At 47.6% G+C, this 15764-nt stretch overlaps 1 protein-coding gene across 1 annotated transcript; it reads left to right on the forward strand.

The window, feature by feature from the left end:
• The first annotated feature begins 8552 nt into the window (after positions 1-8552).
• Positions 8553-15764, forward strand: LOC124105367 (cytochrome P450 2J5-like). The gene is made up of 5 exons (XM_046462501.1): positions 8553-8717; positions 9298-9439; positions 10181-10368; positions 14831-14972; positions 15068-15764. The coding sequence occupies exons 1-5, from the start codon at positions 8553-8555 to the stop codon at positions 15283-15285; spliced, it is 855 nt and encodes a 284-aa protein (XP_046318457.1). The 3' UTR covers positions 15286-15764.

A 15764-nucleotide genomic window follows, 5' to 3' on the forward strand; every position in this document is an offset into this window, starting at 1 on the left:
AAACGGGGATACTTTTTTTTTAAATATTATTTTTTAGTTATAGATGGACACAATATATTTATTTTTTTATTTATTTTTGCATGGTGCTGAGGATCGAACCAGTGCTGTAAGGGTAAAAGAAATTGAAGTTAAAGCGTAAAAGTTAAAGAGTAAAAGACCGGGTGTTGTAAAGTTTCTAAGCTGCAAGGTCTGAGTTAAATTTCTGTAGCTGTTAAGACAATGCTTGGAACTGCCCAGTAATAAGGGCTCTGTGTGGTCGCACATAGGCAGTGCAGGGCCTGGACCAATCAGTTTAAATGTAACCCCCTCCTTAGGAATGACCTATCACTCCAGCCTGACCTGTTCCCGCCAATGAATGAACCAATCATGTTTAGGAGTTGTTGTTCAATTTTCCCGCGCCTAATGATGATTTGTTCTGATGTATACAAAGCCCTCCGCCCTCCCCAAAAAGTGTACTTTAGCAGTGCTCAGCCCCTGCTCGGGGCTCTCGCTGCTTTCCCTTCTTGAGTGGGCACGGAGCCCCAGCATGCTGGTTCAATAAATCCCCCTTCTGCCAATTGCATGAGTGGTCACTTGGTGGTCTCTTTCTCCGACGTTTCGCCGGACCCTTACAGTGCCTCATGCAAGGTAGGCAAGCGCTCTGCCTCTGAGCTACAACCCCAGCCCAATGGGATACTTCTGAGAGTGAAATTAGACATTAATAATAAAAAGTGCAAGCCAGGCCCAGGTCCTTCAGCACTGACCCCAGCTCTGGCTGCCTGAATGTGGTCTCTGAGCCTGCCCCTCCTTTGGTGAGGGATTTCTGGAACTCCAAACTGTTACTGTCTTTTGGAGACACCATGTAATATTCAGAGGGAGTCAGGCCAACCCATGTTTGTCCCCATCCCTCCTGTGCGGTGCTGGGAGACATTGTGTAAATTTAACAAAAACATAAGAAATAAAAAGCCTACTCTTTGTTCAGAGGTGTGGTGATAAGTTTGGGGTCTCTCCTGCCTCCGCTCTCCTTGTTTCTCCCATTTCCAGTGATCTCTGGGTCTCCACAGTGTTTCTGTCTCCCCTTCATGGTGGCAGGGTGAGGTTTGAGGGCCCATATGGTGAGGGGTGATCTGTTAAGGGAAGTGACCTCTGCTCTGGCTGAGGCTGTGAAACATACCCCTTATCCACTGTTTCTGCAAGAGTATGGAAGGGGCTCTTCCCTTGGGCTGGGGTTGTGGCTCAGAGGTACAGCGCTTGCCTACCATGCGTGAGGCACTGGGTTCGATCCTCAGCACCACATATAAATAAATAAAATAAAGGTATTGTGTCCATCACCTATAACTAAAAAACAAATATTAAAAAAAAAAGTATCCCCATTTGCCAGGCATGGTGGCACAGGCCTGATGGGATCTGCTGACAGAGAAGGAGGAAAGGGGGGAATTTGTCAGCTCTGAGGAGTTTTCTGGGTGCAGCATCAGACAGGAGGCAGATAGCAGGCCTGGCAGCAGTCTGAGCCCTGGAAAGGAGGCCTCTGCAGCTGGATCAGAATCTCTGGAATCATCATGAGCTCTGGGCTCCTCACAGGTGTAATCTTCCTTTTGAGAGTGCTGGCCTGTGCCGGCTGGGAGGGAGCTGTGGAGAGAAAATTGAGACAGGAGTGGTCTCTCACACAAAGGGCTTCACCCTTCTGAACTTTGCATCCTTCATCTATAAGGCAGAAGCAAAAACTTCCTTCGTGGGATTATAGAGAGAAGTAAGTTTGGAAATTCCATGTGACAATACCCTGTACAAGGAAGGGGCTCTGTCAAGGCATCTTAGTTGAATGGGGTTATTCTTAGAGAAACAGAGGTGTCATAACCTGAGCTGTCCTTAATTCAGAAACCATTGAGGCGTGATGAGGGATTACAAAAAACACACAAACATTTAGAAAGAAAAGTGGAATCAGGTGGGAAACTGATCTCTGGTTGAGAACAGTGATCCAGAGTTGGCTCCATACATTTATTATGTAGGTTTTAACATCTACAGATTATTTGTGGGAAAGTTTCTGTAAACCCCTCAGGCTCAAAGGTCACACTACTGACAGGCATTATAGTTATCTTGCTATGCTCAGAATCCTCTATTCCTGGGAGCGATTGTGTGAGTTTCAAGGTAAAGACTGATAACTGACTGCATGAACGGTGTGGCTCTACATCATGTACAACTAGAGAAATAAAAAGTTGTGCTCCATTTGTGTAAAAAATAAAATTAAAAATTAAAAAAGATTGATAATTCTGAGCCTTTGCCCAGAGTTTCCTCAGGCTGGTGTTGCCATAGCAACTGGGCCATCTTAACCTGTACTTTTAAACAGGGGGTTCCCAGTATAAGCACACCACAACCACAAGGCAATCAGATAGCCTGATCCAAGTCACCATTCCCCACAGAGAGGGGCCTGAGTTTTGTCTATTCTTGGCTCAGAATATAAAGGAAACATGGGAACCCCATAGCCCAATAATACCTGGAATCATAAGAAGACCACCAAAGACGCAGATGGTAACTCACAGCTGGCTACTCTAGAGTCAGCCATTCGATGCATGGGGTATTTCCTCTAAGAGGGAAATCTGTGGCTACTGCCACCATGTCACTGAGGAGGCCACACCTCAGTCAGACACTGAGGGCCTTGGTTAAGCAATGAGGGGGGCTGTTCACTGAGACTTCTATGTTCCTGTCATGTGCCACTCCTGAAATCTGATTGCCCTATGGCCCATTGTGCCAGGAGTGTCTGTGTCCCACCCTCAGCAGCCAGAACACTGTGACCATTGGACAAGGGAGCAGGGGGAAGAAGTTTATCAGAGGTCAATACACTTGGGACTGTTGAGCAGGCACATTTCCCACAAAGGTCACAGATTTCTCTGTCTTCAAGAGAAGGCCTCAAATTCCATATATGATTTGGGTGAGACTCTGAGAAATAAGCCTGCCCAAAATAACCAGATGAAAGCTAGAACCCAAAGGGAATATAGTCAATGGGTCATGGGAAGATGATAGGCCCATCTCTCTATCCCACCTCTATCTCAGAATCTCAGACATCATCCACACTGAAGCCCCCACTGAAACCAGCCCCACCCATCACAGCTACCCCCAAATGGCTAGCCTCAAATGCCAAAATTAACTGAATCCAGATGAACACTTAAAGGGGCTGGGGATGTGGCTAAAGCGGTAGCGTGCTCGCCAGATGAACACTTAAACTATGCACCAGGATATAGGGACGACGTTCCAGGTGAGAAAAGTCCTTAGCCTCAAGTAGCTCTCATTTCAGTAGGGACAGGAGGTGGCCAAATGAGCTTCTGGTCATGCATAAGAGGAGCATCCATGGAGGAACACTGCACACGATAGGATGGGGACTCATGAGCCACATCACTCAATGGAAACTCACAGCAACCACTGACACTGTCAGAAAAACCCAAAGAAAGAGAGACATGGCATCTGCCCTTGAGCTGCCATGCTATAGAAAAGATGGGGTGGATACACAAGGTAGTTAGCAGAGGCAGGGACTGGACCTGGGACAAGACCAGGGGCACTGTGGGAGATGTGGGTGTGTTGGGAGGTGGAGGTTAGAGACTGGTAGAGTTGGCTAGGGAAGGTTTCAGAGACTTGTAATCTCAATGTTTTGAGGAGGGAGGAACATGACTTGTCAGAGAGAAGGCAACTTATAAAGGAAGAAGGCAGCAGTTAGTGGAAGCTGCAGCAGCAACACTACTGTGCAGTCCCTGCTGCATCCTCCCAGCTCACCTCCCAGCAGCCTGGGGAGCGGAGCTCTGCTCTCACCTCATCCAGGTCAGATGTCCCTGGAGCTGGACAGAGTTCACAGAGCAGGAGTCGCTGCAGCGAGGGGCTCCAGCTTCCTCCCAATCTCTGCCTGTTGACTTTTTAAAAGTTACAGTAAAACACTGTATACCTAACACATGATTTACCATTTTAAGCATTTTTAAGTGTACAGTTTGTGGCATTAAGTGCATTTACATTGTCACCACTGTCCTTTACCAGAGTTTTTTTGTCTTTCCAAACTGAAGCTCTGTGCCCCTTAAACATATCCCTTGACTCTGAGAGCTTCTGGTAGAAAGGGCTCCCTGCTGTGGTTAACTTTGTAGATCCCCTGCCCAAACATCTTTTTGTTTGTTTGTTTGTTTTGTTTTGTTTTTGGTACCAGGGATTGAACCAAGGGGTGCTCACTGAACCACATCCCCAACCCTTTTTATATTTTTAATTTAGACAAGGTCTTGGTAAGCTGCTTAGGGCCTTACTAAATTGCTGAGGCTGTCTTTGATTCTCCTGTCTCAGTCTCCTGAGTGCTGGAATTACAGTGTGTGTGCCAGGCTACCCAAACACCTTTTCCAATAGTCTCTTGATTAAAGTATCATCAATTTACCAATTGGAGTGTGGAATCTTTCTGCTACTGGACCAGTATCACAGCTCTATAAGATAGTTGGTTATAATCATTGTGTCTTATCTCCATTGTAGAGGTTAAATAATCTGTCTAAGGTCAACTAGTAAGGGCTAGATCTGGGTTTAGATTCCAGGAATCTGCTTCTAAGCTGAAACATAAGGGCTATCAAACTTAACCACTGATAAACATGGCCCAGGGCAGATGAAAAATCTGAGCTTACCAGAAGTTGGAACAGGTGGAGACTAGGAGGTTGGAGAGCCCTCAGGAGAGGCTGCTGTGTACCGGAGTGGGAGAGAGCAGGCACAGGAGCCCAGCTTTAATCATGTCCAGCCAGAAGAGAGTATCCCCAGAGGAGACTTCACCATTCCAGTGGACGCCCCTGTCCCCTACTCAGCTGAGCCATGTGGTCAGCTAAAACTGCTTGGGCAGAAGCTGAGAGGAGCTTCCCCAAGGTGAAGCTCCATGGGCCAGAGGTGAAGCCAATGCTGATGTATGAGTAAGGGTGTCCCAACTTGTCCCAGGCTGGAGCCCTGCAGCCCTGTTGAGCAGCATGGCTCAGGTGTGACAGGTGTGACCAAATGGATTTACTCCCTGGGAAAAGACCCCTAGGGGTTGCCTTCCTCCATCACACTGCCTGAGAGCACCAGCATAAAAGTCAGGGCAGGCAGTGGGGAGAGGAGGGTGGCCAGATCGGTTGCTGGAAGCCTTGGGAGGCAAAGGGGAGAAGAGGAGACACAGGCCCACAGAGATGTTCTCCCTGCTCAGTGGGCTGGCTTTTCTGGTTGGCTCCTTCTTGTTCCTGAAACTTGGTACTTTCTGCTGGGAAAGGAGTCACCTTCCTCCTGGCCCTTTCCCCATACCCCTGCTTGGAAACCTGTGGCAACTAAGCTTTCGACTGCACCCAGAGACACTGATCCAGGTAGGGAACTGGTCCCCAAGCTGGAGAAAGGGGTAGGCAGAGGAACCCCTCCTGTCCTCAGCCCAGGGACACTAGAGGTAGAAGAAAGAAGTTGGAATCAGACACATATGGGGGTGAATCCTGGTCCTGTTACTCATCAGCTCTGAGAACTTAAGCAAAAATGGAATGTAAAGACTTTGTACAGAGTGTACTGAAGAGGATTCCAAGGGCAGTAGAAGTCTACTGCAAATGTGACATAAAGGGTGAGGGGAACTAGGACTGAATCTTACTCCAGGGGAGAGCACTGTTGTGGATTGAAGGCATTTTCTGAAAAGCCACTTGAAATAGGAACCAGGAGAAATGGGACTCCATGGGCACACTCCAGTACTCAAATGATCTCTGCAGAAAGACACCTTCCAGGGTAGATAGTTTCGGTGGTCAGAGGACTCCAGTTGTACTGAGTAGGGTATGGAATCTCTGGGCCGGAGCTGAATTTCTGTTGAGAGCTATGGTCGGTGGGAGACACTACCCTTCCCCATGGCAGTACTCAGCTCTCCTCTCAATCGGTGCTGCATAAGGATGTTTTCAGCATCTGGTTGAGGATGCCACATAATTGGGATCCCCAGGCTCCTCCTGCAGTAGAAAGAGCACTACACCAGTAATCGGAAGACCTGGTCCACATTCCTGGTCTTTTGGTCTGTCTTTTGGCCTTTGGTTTCTTACCTACCTCACATGCTTACACTGAAGGTGGACTCAAATAATACATGTGAAGTCCACCCAGGGCATCAAGCCCTCAAGAAATGGTAGCTGTTATTTGTATGATCTATAAAGTGGTAGAAGATGCCCACCTCTAGGACTGATGGGACATAAGTGCTGGTCACTGACTACTCTGTGTCCTGGGAGTCTGTGACCTGGGTTTGCCTGAGGAAGGGGGTGGGGTGCTCTGAGAAGGTTTACCTGACATGAGTGTTGGGAGTAAGAAGGTGGGAAATTCATGTGAAGAGGTAGGTCTCAGGAAATGGGGTTCACAGGCTTTGTCTACAGTCCTAGGTTGCCCTGTCTCTCTGCAGCTGGCTCAGACTCATGGCAACGTGTTCACAGTGTGGGTGGGCCCCACACCTGTTGTGGTGCTGAATGGCTTCCAGGCGGTGAAGGAAGCTTTGATCTCCAACTCAGAGCAGTTCTCAGGCAGGCCCCTCACCCCACTCTTCCAGGACCTGTTTGGAGAAAGAGGTAAGATTGCCCCTCTTACTGGATGGTCACTCAAAGTTAGGATTGACCCAGAACTGTGAACGGAAAGGGACCTACTAGGAGGACTTAGGTCTCCTCCAAACCTCCATGTGAGTGGAGGGCAGGGTGTGGAAGGAGCAGCACTGAGGATCAACAAGACCTGCATTCAAATCCCTTTCAGCTCCTTGCTGGACTGGGTTCTTATCTGTTAGATGGAGATCATGAGTGCCCTCTCCTTCTGAGGATGGGGGGAGACTAAGCAAGCCCAAATATCTGAGAAGGCCCATTGCAGCATCTGGCTCAGCAAATGACCGTGCCCTTTCCTTTTCTTTACCTCCTCTTCTGTGTCTTATGAGGACTCTTAAAGGCAAAATCAGTCTGGGGGACTAGGGGAAGCCATAGCGGGGCCCACCATCTGGTCAGAGTACCACCACAGAGCTGATCAGGAAGTTAGTTTTGGATCTGACTCTGGGTCTGGTGAGAGCCAGGTGATGTTGACCAGGGAGCAGGCTGGGAGGGGCTGGTGACTGTCCATCCCACCCCTTCCCCACCTTGGCTAGGAGTCATCTGCAGCAATGGGCACACATGGCGGCAACAGAGACGCTTCTGCCTGACGACGCTTCGTGGGTTGGGCCTAGGCAAGCCGGCGCTGGAGGCACAGCTTCAGGAAGAGGCAGCAGAGCTGGCTGAGGCCTTCCACAGAGAGAGGGGTAAGGATTGGGGAGGAGCTGGCTTATCCTAAACTCTGCGTGCCCCCACACAGGTGCACATCCCTGCAGAGGAGGCTGAGCCTTGCCACATTTGTTTGCGTGTGCGCGCCCATGAAGCCCAGGAACATTAAAAATGATTTTGAACTGCATCAAAAGAAGGGAGTTTCTCCAAAGTGGATGGACAGAGGCCCAGTGGGAAGCCAGAAGCCCTCCTTCTCTATAGCTAGGGACATGTCCTCCATCAACACCCAAGACCTCTCGCACCTCCAACATTTGCACACCCCTCAAGATGTGTCCTGACCCGCACCCCTTTCCTCACGGTAATAAGCCACTGCTCCACTTTCAGACCTGGCCAAAGTCCCCTGCTTTAAGAAGTCTTCCCTGAATCTCAGGCAAAGCTAGTCCTCTCCCACCCTCCCTTGTTCCCAGCTGTGACATGCCTGTCCTGCATTCTGTTGTCATTTAAACACTGTCTCTCATACTTCTCTCTGCAAATCCAGTGCATTTCACAGAGCCTGGCTCATAGAAAGTGCTCAGGAAGCCCTGGGATGGGGAGTGACTGAGGAATGAGAATGGGTGACTGAAGAGGTAAATGAACGACTCTATTCAAAGGCTGGAAGAGTGCTCAGGGCAGCTCTTTTTGTGCCTCTTTGACCTGAGCTCTGCCTCTCTACTCTCAGGTAGACCCTTCAACCCTCAGGTCCCCATTGTCAGGTCCACAGCCAGAGTCATCGGGGCCCTGGTATTTGGCCACCGCTTCCTTTCGGAGGAGCCCATCTTCCAGGAACTCATTCAAGCCATCAACTTTGGCCTGGCCTTTGTCAGCACCACGTGGCGACGGGTAATTGACATTTGGGGGGCAGACGTGCAGGCCTTGGGATGGCTGGGGCCCAAGGCAGGCAGGGGCCTTGGCCAAGACCTTGTAGGGAGGGTGCCAAGCAGGCAGGAGGGGGGGCTGTGGGGCCTGATGCTGGTTCCTTAGGCAGTTTCTTCTCAGCAAGCTGAAGCTCATGGCACCAAACCTTTGTGTAGACTCTTAGCATGGATGTTGGGCAGGGTTAAGAGGCAGGTTATAGCCTCAGAAACGCAGCTTTTTAGACCTGCAGTGTCCTAGCTAAGCTTTGAACACAATCACGCTACCACTGCTCTTATTTCTGTTTAGATTATTCTGGGGTCTCCAGAGGAAAGGCAGCCCTGGGTCGCCTACGTCACCATAGACTTTGGAGTATACTTTGGAGCCCTCAGGACAGCTCTCAGCTGCCCTGAGCTGGGGCCTAAGTGGGCCCTGGGTGGGACTCTTTCCCCACAGCTCTACGACATGTTTCCCTGGGCCCTCCGCCACCTCCCAGGACCTCACCAGGAGATATTTAGGTACCAAGAAGCTCTGCAGGGCTTCATCTGCCATGAGATCATCAGGTGCAAGCTCAGGACACCTGAGGCTCCCAAGAACTTTATCAGCTGCTACCTGACCCAGATCACCAAGGTAAGCCTGGAAGAGCTGCAGAGAAAGCAAGGGGCTGTGTTTCTGGGCTGCTATGCCATGGTGTCAGTTCCTCATCATTGACCCAAGCACCCTGGAAGCTTACATTAAGAAGGCATTTCTCTCTATATTTTCCCATGCCAAGAACTGGCTTCTGCAGACAGGGGTGGGCTGCAAAACAGGACCTGGATGATATCAGGGCCATAACCCCAGGGCAGTCCCCCATCAAAAATCAGTGCAGTCTTGGGATTCAGACCCTCCTGATGGATCTGACCCTCAGTGAGTTTTGGTTGCAGAAGTCTTGGAACAAGTCAGGCCTTAAGGAGGGCAGGGCAGTACATGCCTGTAACAGCAGCTACTCAGGAGTTTGAGGTAAGTGGATTGCAAGTTCAAGGCCAGCCTCAGAAACTTAGCAAGGCCCTGTCTCAAAATAAAATAAAAAGGGCTAGGAATATGTCTCAGTGGTAGAGGCCTTTTGGTTCAACCCATAGTACCACTAAAAAAAAAAAAAGGTAGTGGGGAGACACCAGGAGACTGTTGGGGGAGACTCCAGACCCAGAGCTGCTCCCCTACTGCCCACCAGGCTATGGATGACCCTGTCTCCACATTCAACGAGGAGAACTTGATCCAGGTGGTGATCGACCTGTTTCTGGGAGGCATTGACACTACGGCCACCACCCTGCACTGGGCACTCATCTACATGGTCCAGCACAGAGCTGTCCAGGGTGAGGAGCTCTTGGCTATACCTGCTTGACTGCCCTGTGCCTGCCAATCCCACATGGGGTTTTTGGGCTGTGGGTATTGCCCCCATCACTTTGCCCTGTGGCCCCAGGAGTAGGTTCTGATGTCACCTCTGTGGTAAAGGGAGCATTGATAGCTTTGAGTCAAACGGGAGGGGCTTCAATGCCCAGGCTGCTGTGTGGCTTTGGGCAAGTCATTCCAGCTCTCAGAACCAGAGTAAATGGGGTGGCATGATTTCACTCATTCAGTAATGATCCAGCACCCGCCAAGTGCCAGGCCCTATGCTAATGTCCACCTGGAGATCATAGTTGTAGAGGAGCAAAAGTGGCTGCAGTTCTCTCAGGGACAAATTGGCTATGACCCAAGTTCAACTCCTGGCTCCAGTTTTGTCACTTTGGGCAAAAGGACCCGCTCTGTTGGAGCCTTAGTTTTCTCATGTGTAGAGACAACAGTTCCTGTGACACAAGGCTCTTTGTGTATAGAGTACCTGGCACATAGTAGGGGCTCAATTCTGGGTCTTTTCCTTTCCCATAAGTGCCCCTGTGGGTGCAAACCCTTCAAGTTCCTATTTACAAGAAGTAGGCTCTGTCTCTGTGGGAACAGAGGCAGCAGGGTGGGGCAGTTTGATCCAGGGACCGTGAGCCTCAGTGGCTCTGGGTGGGGAAGACTGCATTGGGGTGGGATAAGGAGGCCAGGCCATCCTGGTCATGCTGAGCCACCCACAGAGAAGGTGCAGCAGGAGCTGGACACAGTGCTGGGCACTGCCCCAGTTGTCTGCTATGAAGACCGAGAGCGACTACCCTACACCCGTGCCGTCCTCCATGAGGTGCAGCGCCTCAGCAGTGTTGTGGCAGTGGGCGCTGTGCGCCAGTGCGTGACATCCACCAGGGTGCATGGTTACTACGTATCCAAGGTAGGTGGCCCTGCATGGCCCCATGCCCACCCCAGTGCCTGCACACAGCACTCTTCCTGCCCAGCACAGCCATCTGCTGTAGCTTCTACCAACCTGCCAGTTCTCTACCAGTTATCCATCAGTCAGTCATTTATTACCTATTTATGGCATTGGGATAGGGGGTTATAAAAGAATGCACACACGATGGATATTTTTAAAGTTTCCTATTGTTCAGGGATAACCCTTGCATGTTCCTCTTTGCAATCTTTGTTACATACATATATTTCACATAGCTGTGATTGTGCTGAATATATCACTCTGAATATTTCATTTCACTTAACACGTTTTTCAGATTCTTCTAAAACAGTGGTTCTCAAACCCCCAGATACATCAGAATCACTTGAAGACACATTGCTGGCTCTACCCCCAATGTCTGGATGGGTCCTGAGCATTTGCCTTTGCAACAGGTTCCCAGGTGGCGCTGTTGCAGTGGGTCCAGAGAACACACTTTGGAAATCACTGTTCTACAGCATTTAATGTCTGCACAGTGTTCCACTGAATACGTGTTCTTTGTTTTTGTTTGGTTTGGTGCTGGGGATTGATTCCAGGGGCATTTTACCACTGAGCTACATACCCAGTCCTTTTGTTTTTTATTTGGAGACACGGGTCTAACTAAGTTGCTGAGGCAACTTAAATGTGTGATCCTCCTGCCCCAGTTTCCTGAGTCACTGGAATTATAGGCATGTGTAATGGTGCCCAGCCAAATGGGTGATTTTGTGATTTTTTTGAGTTCTCATTGGTGAACATTTAGGCCATTTACAATTTATTGTGTGTTTTAAGCTTGGTCTGCATTTTGTATTATTTCCTTAGAATTGATTTCTAGCAGAAATGTCATTCTTGTTTCTTATTTCATGGCTAAAAGAGTAAGTGCCAAATAAGGAGAGATAGAGGAAAAGAGATATATGTAAATATTTAGGTCAGTACAGCTATAGCATATATACAGAAAACTTGTGTCTAAGTTTCCTTAGAGTCAAGGCAAAAAAAGGAAATCACAGTTATGCCTCTCATTGTGTAATGAAAGGAAGTGTGCCTATCAGGAAAGATTTATCTTATGACACTCCAAGAAGTTTTGATGATCATCATTCATAATAGCCTGTCAAGGGCCAGTGGAAAATATATTGGATAATACCTTAAGTAGGATTTTTTTTTTTAATGTGGAGATAGTCTTCAAAATGGCAGCTGCTTCTTGTCTCAACCTCTTTATTACTCAAAATATTTTTTATTGTCCAAAACTGATCAATTCTCTTAGAAGGGACACAGAAGTACATAGAAAATTCTTTTAGAGTTAAATTACTTTGCAAGTTAAAATGAAGGTGTTTTAGTCGTGAATGAGTAAAATTTTCATATAAAATTTTTACTCACCCCAGGTGTGGTGGTACACACCTGTAATTCTAGCAGCTCAGGAGGCTGAGACAGGAGGATCTCAAATTCAAAGCCAGCCTTAGCCATTTAACAAGGCCCTAAGCAACTTAGGAAGACCCTTTCTCAAAATAAAAAAATAAAAAGGGCTGAGGATGTGGGTCAGTGGTTAAGCACCCCTGGGTTCAATTCCTGGTATAAAACAAACAAACAAACAAAAAAACCCAACTTTTACTCATTAAAGACTAACGATTTTACAACAAGCTTTTGTTCAGATATGTAGATGGGACTAATTACAGAATCAGACAGGATGGGGCTTCCTATTGCTTGGGATACATGTCTGAATTGTCCGTAACCAAGCAGGCATTTTCCCTTCAGAAATAATTTATATTGTATCACTTCATGTTCCATTAACACAATGAAGTCCAGAGTTGAAGCTATAAGAGACTACTGTTTCTCATATATTTGGAGCTCACTCTAATAAACTATTGGTTACAGTTTAAATGTATGCACAACTGGCTCAGTGGCACATGCCTGTAATCCAGCAACTCAGGAGGCTGAGACAGAAGGATTGCAAGTTTGAGGCCTGTCTCAGTGATTTAATGAGACCCTGGGCAACATAGCAAGATCCTGTCTAAAAATAAAAAGGGTTGGGGATGTAGCTCAGTGGTAAAGCATCCTGGAATTAAATCCCCAGTACCAAAAAATAAATAATAAAATAAATATAATAAAAAATACATGTATGCACAGATTTTTAAAAATCAGATAGTTAGAATGCAGGGGCTGCATTTGATCTTCCCTCTTTTAAAAAGCTTTTTTTACTGGCAGGGAAATTTTAGCTTAGAAAGCCCAAGTAATAACCCCTAAACACATAGCTAATATATGACTTAACTCAGTAATTGTCTTATGAATTCAAAGATTATGTTCTTTTCAACATGCACCCTGCTATTTGTGTTGCTCCAAAAATGTGCCTCTTGGTGAATAAACGAACTGATACGTTAAACAGATGTTTTACATCATCCATCTATTGATCAGCCTGGTTGGCTGATACTGAGCTGTTCTTGGCATTCATTGGCCACCAAGTTCATGGGTTTATCAAGTTTGAGGACAGGACAGTGGCATCCTGCTGCTGGCATGGCAGGAGGGCCTGGGCCCAGGTTTTCTAAAAACTATACCAAATTAGGTCAAGTTAAAAAAGAGAGGACCAGGGCTTAGATGTTCTATGCCATTTGAGATTAGAAGTTTCCTTATTAAGAGCCGGCTCCTGCCGATTTGATTCTAGGAATTGCTCTGTAATAAAGACTCCAGGGGGCCATTAAAAACCTGGAATCAATATCGAGCTTTTACAACTTGAGGCAGGGATGTCTGCTGAAAGTGGAATCAAAGCTTGATGATAGATCATTAAATGTTACAGATACCTCTACACTGTTCTCATCCGTTGAGTGGTAGTGACAATAGCAGTGGTCCCTAACACAATGGTGCACTTCATGCCCATCTCTGCTCAGGCATTCTATTTGATTGTGAGCTTCAAACTGCCTCTTACTAGGGAGAAACTGGCATATTGTCCCCAGGAAGCATCCAGCAGGAAGATAGTTCTATAAACTGGGGTAGGGGGGTTACATTTTGTGTGTGAATAGATGATACTCTGAACCTGTTCCATGAGCTCAGATCAGTCAGTTGCCTTGCAAGGAAGCCAGAATATTACCCAGAACAGGATATAAATAATTCTAGAAGGAATAGAGCATCTTCCCAAGAGCCCCTTCATCTAAAGGCAATTAGATGAAGAATTGTAGAAGAGGCTGGGGGTGTAGCTCTGTAGTAGACTATGTGCTTATAATGTGCAAGACTCTGGGTTCAATTCCCAGCATCACACACAGACACAGACACACACAGACACACACACACAGACACACACGCACACACACACACACGCACACACACACACATTTTTGCAATGCCAAGGGTTACTTAATCCCCGGTAAAGAAAACAGGGAGAAATTCTCAGGACTATAATGGGAAAATGTGTAGAGCTCACAAAGGCAGCAGTGAGAAAACATGCTTCCCCAACTGTATGCTTAAAGCCACAGAGTGACCAGGTCTAGGTGTCCTATTGGTCCAGAAGGATAAGTCCTGGTACCTCCCTTAGTGTACAAACTTCAACAACAACAAAGAAAAGTGTCTTCTGAAGTATAATATGTCAAAATACACTATGCTGTCATGTATATCTAAAAAGAACAAATAAAATAAAAATAAGGAAACAAAAAAGAGAAGTGCCTTCAGGAAGTTTTACATCAGCTCAATTTCTGCTTTCTTCATTGGCTTCTGCTTTGGATGCAGGCTTCAATTTTTGCTGAGGTTTTATTACTTGGTTTTTGTTTTAAGTTTCTAGAGTCTTGGAGTCAGTCTCCTAGACCTCACAGAGTAGCTGATTTGATTCTATGGTGTTGAGCCATGGGGTAGGAAGCCTTATGGAGAATTCTAGAACTGTTTGTCCTAGGTTCTGGGACCATAACCAACACCACCCTGTACCACGCTGGCCTCCTTATGTCATCTCTGGTCATCTCAGGGCCCACATGGGAAGGAGCAGACCCCGCCTGCAATCTTTGACTCCTTCCTGTTCCCTCCCATCTGAGCAGTCTGATCCTGTTTCCAATCCATCAGTCACTTCTTTGTGACACAGTGAGGATTAGGATTATGGTGACAATGAGGGCAAGGGTTAGGGTGGGTCAGGATGAAGGTGAGGATGGGTCATACTCTCCCGCACAACCCTAAAAACTCAAGCTTTACCTTTCTCAGTCATTTTTTTCTCTGTGATCCTGTCTTCTCTTTGTCATTCCTTTCTCTCCATCTCTTTTTCTGTGGGTCTCTCAAATGTGGGTTGCCAGTAACCCAGAAGGTGGAATGCTCAGGCCCCACACTCCTGTGGGTCTGGAGGGAGGACTCCCTGAGAGCCCCCAGCCACTCCCACCTGCACACTGCTCGTCCTGAAGCTCACTTTGACCAGGTCAGGACTGGGTACTGGGTCCTCTGAGGCTCCCTGAGACATATCAGCTCCTTTCTACAGGGTACCATCATCTTGCCCAACCTGGCCTCCGTACTCTATGACCCTGAGTACTGGGAGACCCCGCGGCAATTCAACCCCAGCCACTTCCTGGACAAGGATGGAAACTTCGTGGTCAATGAAGCCTTCCTGCCATTTTCTGCGGGTACAAGGCACAGTGCTGGGTTCAGGTGGTAGGTGTGATGATGATGGGACAGACATAAGCAGCTGCCACCCTCTGACCTTCTTCTCTGTTTCCAGGGCATCGAGTGTGCCCAGGAGACCAGTTAGCCCGAATGGAACTCTTCCTGATGTTTGCCACCCTCCTCAGGACCTTTCGGTTCCAACTACCGGATGGGAGCCAGGGACTCAGGCTGGAATACATCTTTGGGGGCACTCTGCAGCCCCAGCCGCAGGAGATCTGTGCAGTGCCCCGCCTGAGCAGCCCCAGCCCAGGTCCTAAGGAAGAGGGCCTGTAGTCAGCTGGGCGTTTGAAGGCCTGTCCCCCACAAAAATCTTCCTCAGTTTCTCTTGGCCCTTGCAAAGTTAGAAAATGGGAAGAATAGGGGTTCATCAAGCTCAGCTGCTTGTAGTTCCCCCAACACAAGCTCTACAGGTCACAGTGGAGAGTGGACTTATCAAGGACTCTACAAAGGTAGCTCAATTTGGTTAGCTTAGTTCTTGGGTTAAGTTAGTTATGCTCCAGCAGGGAAGGATTTTGCAAGGTTAATTAAGGTTTGACATTAAGTCAGTTCAATCATGATATAAAATGGTTCATTTGTTTTACAAAGTGGCAGCCAAGTAGTTTCAGAGGGAAAGGCTTTCAGGCAAAACTATAAATATAATAATGAATGCAAATGTTATGAATACCAGAGACTGATGAGCTGGGGAAAAAAAAAAGGCGGGGGAGAAAAAAAAAAAAATCCAGCAGCCTATTTTCTGCCCTCTCCTGCCCTCT

The sequence above is a fragment of the Marmota monax genome, unplaced genomic scaffold (genome assembly GCF_021218885.2).
Source record: "Marmota monax isolate L192 unplaced genomic scaffold, Marmota_monax_Labrador192_F-V1.1 WCK01_AAM20220418_F8-fsc00100, whole genome shotgun sequence".
NCBI classification, from domain to species: Eukaryota; Metazoa; Chordata; class Mammalia; order Rodentia; family Sciuridae; genus Marmota; species Marmota monax.